The 6,500-nt window shown below is 37.9% G+C and overlaps 1 protein-coding gene across 2 annotated transcripts in view; it reads right to left on the bottom strand.

Moving 5' to 3' along the window:
• Nucleotides 1–377: 377 nt before the first annotated feature.
• Nucleotides 378–6,500, bottom strand: part of RAB27A (RAB27A, member RAS oncogene family) — a 30,550-nt gene continuing 24,427 nt past the window's right edge. For both annotated transcript variants that reach the window (XM_050309601.1, XM_050309602.1), the window contains 4 exons: nucleotides 6,222–6,307; nucleotides 5,479–5,582; nucleotides 4,695–4,818; nucleotides 378–2,740 (listed from right to left, as the gene is read on the bottom strand). In XM_050309601.1, coding sequence (XP_050165558.1) covers nucleotides 2,542–2,740; nucleotides 4,695–4,818; nucleotides 5,479–5,582; nucleotides 6,222–6,307 — 513 coding nt within the window. In that variant the 3' untranslated portion in view covers nucleotides 378–2,541. The remainder of the gene's footprint in view (nucleotides 2,741–4,694; nucleotides 4,819–5,478; nucleotides 5,583–6,221; nucleotides 6,308–6,500) is intronic.

Below are 6,500 nucleotides of genomic sequence, written 5' to 3'. Positions count from 1 at the left end.
GTTTAACTACTTTATATTAATAAGAAATCCTGGGACAATGAAACATAAGGGAAATCCTTTCCAAAATTTTGTTCCATTACAGATCAGTTTTCATTGGACATTGGATGGAAACAACTTTTCTTGAAATAACAGTTTCTCATCACATAAAAATTCTGTTGTCTTTGTTTTTTAAAGCCAGTACTAGACTAGTGAGAATAGTGTAATTTACTGTCAAGAAACAACCATGATTTCTCATGAGAGTTTAAAAGGGAAAAAAAGTTCTGTCACACAATAATTCAAACAGATAAATGTTATGACACATTTCAAAGGCTGACATCAAAGCAATTTTATGTAGACCTCTTCGCAAATAGTTGCAAATAACAGGCATGACAAAAATATGACAGTTCCAATATTTAATATTTAATATCCAATTTAAACATAAGTGTTCAAAAGGAAATATTTTTACACCATTTCAGTAGCCACTTAGCTCAGTAGTTGGTTGCAATAATCTTTAAAGTTTTCAGGTACTGGATGGAGTATAAGCACAAAAACTCCCATTAAAGTTAATGCATGACAAAGTTCCACTGTAACCCTCTGAAAAGCAAAGAGTTACATCAAAAGAAATTCAGACACTGAAGTACATTGAAATGTATTGTGTCTTACAGTAGAGTTTGTTACTCCACTGGTCAGAGACATGATGGTAACTTCAAAAGGCACTCTGAGATAAACTACAGTAACCCCGGTCTACAAGCATTTTAGAATCTTGGTATTGTGCAGTAGAAAAAACCAAACCCTATAATCATATATAAATTGCTTTTATCTCTGTCCTAGCTCCAGGGTAGTCAAATTATATTGCACTTTTAAAATATTCTGTGTAGGCTGTGATAAAAATCTAATATTTACATGATGTGTTTGTTAAAGAACAATGCATTTCTGCGTAAAATATTTTAAGAACCAAGTTTTAACACTTATTCTTGTATTAATTAATATAACCAGAGGCTACATCAAATATATATTTTTTTCTTAGCTCCTATTCTAGAAACATTTTTGGTCCTTCCTTCAAAAAATTTGTTATGCTGCAATTCATGTTCGTAAGTGGTATTAATACTTGCCTGAAATTGCAGTACTTAGGATATTTAAATAAATAAATATATAATTTCTAAAGAAGCAATACCTTTGGAGTTTTGTAAACAAACTGCTGTGGAAAGTCTGTAACGAGACTCAATTTGGCATGTTATGACTTTAATTGGCAATAGTTTACAGTTATACAATCTCTGCCAGGATAGAAATCAGTATGGTAGGCACATCTTATAAATCAGTCTGGAAAAAAAGACCCAAAAAATACTAATTCTTTCTTAGGTTGTATGAATAAATAAAAATGGTCAGAGTAACATGATCCACTGAAACCAAAACTGACATTTGTGGGATCTGTAGTGGGGGGAAAAGAAAAGCAACTCTATTCTTTTTTAAATATAACCTAAAGGAAATGAACAAGCCGTAAATGAATATATGATAACCAAGATGTACAGGACACAAAGGTTGGCAGAATAAAATGAGCATTATAAATTTATAGAAATACTGATCTACAGAACTAGTCTCTTAGCTGCATCTCACCAGAAGACAATCATCATTCGTTTTTCAATCCAAATTTGAAGAAACATTCTGAATCTGTGTTTGATAAAATAAAGTCAGTGCAAAGCACCAGCTCTGATGAAATTTTGCTGACATGTAGGCTGGCCTACACTGATGTTCAAACACGAATGGTAATGTAAAAGAAACATAACAGATGCACAGTTATGCCACTTACACATAAATACATGTATCTGCGTGTTCTAGAAATTCAAATGCTGTCAGGAGGTCTCACAGGCTGCGTTGGATATATTTTATATAGTACAGTTGTAGTTTACATGTTCAAGCACACGACATACCCCAAGTGCTCTCCATGAGCACCCCTGTGCTACTCTGGAGTTTTTTATTCTGCACTGAATAGCCTTCTTTTGGTTTTCATCACTGGAAACTGATGGTTCGAGAGAGCAAGGAGAAGCTACTCACAGGCTTTTGTGGAAAACACAGGATTTGCTCTTTAAGATTGTTACTGATTGGTGAAATGATTAAATGTTTCTGTTCAAAACCAAGAACCATGTTGGTAAGCTTGCTGTTAGTAGAGACCAAAGGTTGGCACAGTATCTAATCTAAAGGCCTGTGTAGTTATTGGAGCCTTCAAAGGGCAAATAAAACCCTTCAGTTCAGAATTCTACCCTTTCTTGTTGCCCATAGAGATGTTTCCGAATTGGTAATGAAAACTCCTTTCCTTCCCTTTTCTCCAAAGCAGAGAATTAGAGGAATATCCAGTGCTACACCAAATTAATCCTCGGTCCCATCACTAATAAACTGCATACCTTGCAAGCAAAGGTCAAGGTTGTTTGAGAGGCAGAAAACAAAAATTAGTATCAAGAATTAATACAGCTCATTCAATAACTACACAATGTGATTTGTCCATAAGTTAAACAGTTAAGCTGCAACTGTACTATATAATACATATTAAAATTAATTGTAACTGGGCTAACAGCCACATTTGCTTTTTTCTTGCTCCTCATTGAGTTGTTCTGTAGAGCTGTGCCCATTGGAACGCACCACCCCTTCAGGGATCCAGGATTTATCCACACACCGCTCCATGCGCTTCATAATGAGGTCAAGCAGAGTTTCAATGGCTTTGCTGACATTATTCCCATTAGCTGCACTGGTTTCAAAGTACGGTATTCTGAAGAAGACAAAGAATACAAACTTGCATCACACAGTTTATACTCACAGGAGAACAAAACAATACAGATTACTGTCCCATACTCAGTGTTTTTCTGCTATGGAGCAGCAGTGACAGCCTTTGTGTGATTTCTAAGTGCTCTGGTCTGAAATGAAAAAGAAATTAATGAAGTGGCTGTCTTTGTAAGCAGAGCAGAAGGGTAAGCCTTAGTGGAGTCCACAATTTACAGAAGCACTGGTCAGTATGAATTATGCTCCTGAGGTCTGTTTTTTAAGCTCTGTTCCCTAGAAGAGATGCAATTATTTTCTGTGTCCTTGTGTGCATTAAGTGTTCTCCTTACTGATTTCTATGCACATCAGCTCTGGAGTCATTGCAAGAGAGGGACTGCTGGTATGGCTGTTCCTCTGCAAGCAAGGCAGTAAAGACTTACAGTGTGGTACCTTATCACTGCAGAAGGTGACTGTTTCTTCTGCTAACACCCTAACTCTAAACTTTCTTACATAAAATCTCAGTGCTCAGACCACCTATGTCTTTGTAAACAAAACTTTCTGGCACCCTGTTATTGAAAATACCTTGCTCATTTTCATTCTTGTTGTGGATCAGGATGTTCCAATGGCAGTTTCAGAGGCTGTGACCAGCTGCACTTAGTGGTCCCCACAGTGAGGGGCTACAGCAGCTACACTGGTGTTACTGCCCAGGAAACTGAGATCATCACTTCAGGATTTTCAGTATTTCTTATTTAACTTGCAAGACTCAATGAGTGCTCAAAAATATCTTACTGTCTCAGTGTGTAGGTCTGCTGCAATCATTTTTGAATACATCACTTAGCAGTACAAGGCCCTTCACAGAAAGGGGATGCTGACTCACACTTTTGTTACCAGAAAACTGTTCACTGCAGCAGGATTTGTCTTGCTTCCTCTCAGGAGAGAATAACTCCTAGCAGCTATCCTGTCTCATCTCTACAGGGCAGAGAACTCTGTAACTGCCTGTGGATTGGAAGTGATCCACAACCTTGACTTTTAGCTCCCTATTCCTTAATTAAGTTGGTATTTTCAGCCACAAAGACAAATATTTCATAAATTATTTCCAGAAGTCACATGCTAAGAGAGTTAAGAAATGGAACCAGCATGACACAACAGGAGAAGAGCTGCAGAACAAGGCAGTTTGCACTGAGGAGCAAACCGTGCATGTTTTGTGGGCTTTGCTGTGGAGCAGTTCTTTCTCATCTATTCCTCCAGACTGAACACAGATTACTGGTTGGAGCACATCATGCAGTTCAGTTTTCAGTTGAGAAGGAATCCAGTTCATGTGCCAGAAAGCTGCTCCACCATGTGAATCAAACCACAATAAAAGCATCAGAAGATTTCCTTCAGAAGGGCCTTTCTGATTCCTAGTGAAATGCAAATATAATCTGGAGATGAGCCCCATGAAAGAGTTAAGGGGGTATAAAAATATTCTGGGGTTAATTAATATTTCATAGGAACAAAGATTTCACATATTTCCTTCAGGGACACATGACCTGTGCCTGTAGGGAAGGGGAAGGACAAGGATGCCCCGGTCTTCCTGCTGTCTGAATCTGTTTTCAGACTCCCTGGGAACCTGTGAGAGTGCAGATGCCTCAGCACAGGCAAGAGCTAAGAACCCATTATTCACCTGCCTCTCTAGCTAAATTCTACCTCTTTTTCAGAATGTCTGTGAAAATTTATTTTGTTTACTGCCAAGGAAAGAAGATTAACCAATCTCCAGTGCAAGATTATTGCAATACTAAGTATTTATTTTTTAGCAATGCAGAACACATTAATCTCTGACAGAAAAAAAAGACATCATACCAGCCAGTTAAACATCCTAAAATGCTTATTCTCACAGCAATCTTTCAGTGTGCAGAAAAAAAGCGTTACAGAAAACATTTCATTCTGCTTTTAAAGACAGCAGTAATTGGAAGGAAGTTACTTACCCATATTTTTCTGCAAGTTCTTTAGCCTCTTCTTCTTTCACCATCCTTTGGTCTTCCAGATCACTCTTGTTTCCACATAGCACAATGTCAGGGTTTTCACAATACGCGTGCATTTGTAGCTGACCTGAGAGCCCCAAAAAGAACAGGGATCACAACACAGCTCACTCCAACCACCACAAACCAAGGGTGTTCTCTGATAGCTCACAGCACTTCTGCTTTGCTCTGAGGAGCTAGGGAACAGGTGGGCACCCACTGCCACCTACCCAGTGAAAAACCCAGAAAAACAGAAGCCTGACAAATTTAGCACAGAAACTTGTGCATTTGCAGATTAAGGAGTTATGCTCATTAAGCATCTCCAGTGAGCTGCCAGGAAAGGATGTACTTCCCTCTCCTTATGGAAGATGCAGCTTGGGAACCTCTTTGCCTACTTATATGAGACCAATAACATTTGCCTTCCATTAAGTTTTGCTGACAAAGCTTCAGGTGAGTCAAAATAAGGTTTTCCACACTCTTAAATTACTGCACCAGAGCCAGGGGTATCATGTTCCCTCAGCTTGCTCTTATATAGTTTAAGATTCAAGTTTGGTAGGCAAAGCTGAATTTCAGGTGAGCCCTAGAAGCCACCACCAGCAGCTATTACAATTACAAATGCAACACTTACATTCTTTTACTGAAAAAGCGACAAAACCCAGTATTTTAAGTTCCATTTCTCAGTGAAACTCCACATTTACAAACATAACCCCCTCCGCACCCATGCAAAGAAAGGAAAAAAAAAAAGCCGTACTTATCCAGTTCCTGACATTCAGAAAGCTTTGCTCATTTGTCAGATCAAAGAGCAGCAGAAAGCCCATGGCATCTCTGAAGAAAGCCGTTGTCAAGCTACGAAACCTAGAGCAGCAAAGTGAAATTGGTTGGCTCATCTGACAAGTTACTTTGAAAACATAATTGCATACAGTCATAAAACTGAGGTAACTTAAGACTGAATTAATAGAATGAAACATTCGTAATTGTTTTGCTGATGCAGGGACTGTGTAACAGGAATTGCTAACACTACTGGGGCCTAATCAAGGCCTAAGGAATCAAAGAGACTGGAGTGTGAGAGCTTTAAACTAAAGCTTCTACTATAAAGCATGCCTTGATCAAGATTCAGAGATTAAAATAATAATGAAATTCTAACTTTGAACAGAAATTTATCCCCTAAACACCTCAGTTCTTAATTTGAAGACTAACAATCACAACGATTCTACTCTTTTGATAGGCAAATAAAAAAGAATCCTTTGAGATGATTTTACCTGACTTCCCCAAGCCCTCAACATATTTACAGAAATTTAAGAAAAACTTGAAAAAGCTTTAAAAGCATCTATATTGTCCATGAAGAAAGTTAACTGAAAGTTTCCAAAAGACAAAAAGCAAGAATTACAGTTTTCATGTCCTGCAGTTGTAAATTATAGTTATAATTTCATAGGTATTCACAGGAAACTTTCCATCAGTGTTACAGTAAGCACAGGTTCCCATCTTCAGTCATACCTTTCCTGCCCTGCAGTGTCCCAGAGCTGAAGATGTATTCTCTGTCCTCTGCCCCCAACACCATCCGGCCCATTGGGTCTATACACCTGAAAAAGGTAAATTTGTTACCAGTCCAGCTGCTACAGAACAAAAGAAACCTCATGTTTGAAGTCATTAAATGCAATAAATGCAGCACTGCCAATGCAGAGATCCCAACTACAACTCAATCCCTTTGCTTTATAAGAAAAAAGTAATATAAGTAGCATTTTTATTTTGCATCCAATTTAATATTTAAAAATA

Source organism: Myiozetetes cayanensis, unplaced genomic scaffold (assembly GCF_022539395.1).
Source record: "Myiozetetes cayanensis isolate MyiCay16 unplaced genomic scaffold, myiCay2020 scf14, whole genome shotgun sequence".
Classification (NCBI taxonomy): Eukaryota; Metazoa; Chordata; class Aves; order Passeriformes; family Tyrannidae; genus Myiozetetes; species Myiozetetes cayanensis.
This window is presented reverse-complemented; position numbering and strand designations above follow the sequence as displayed.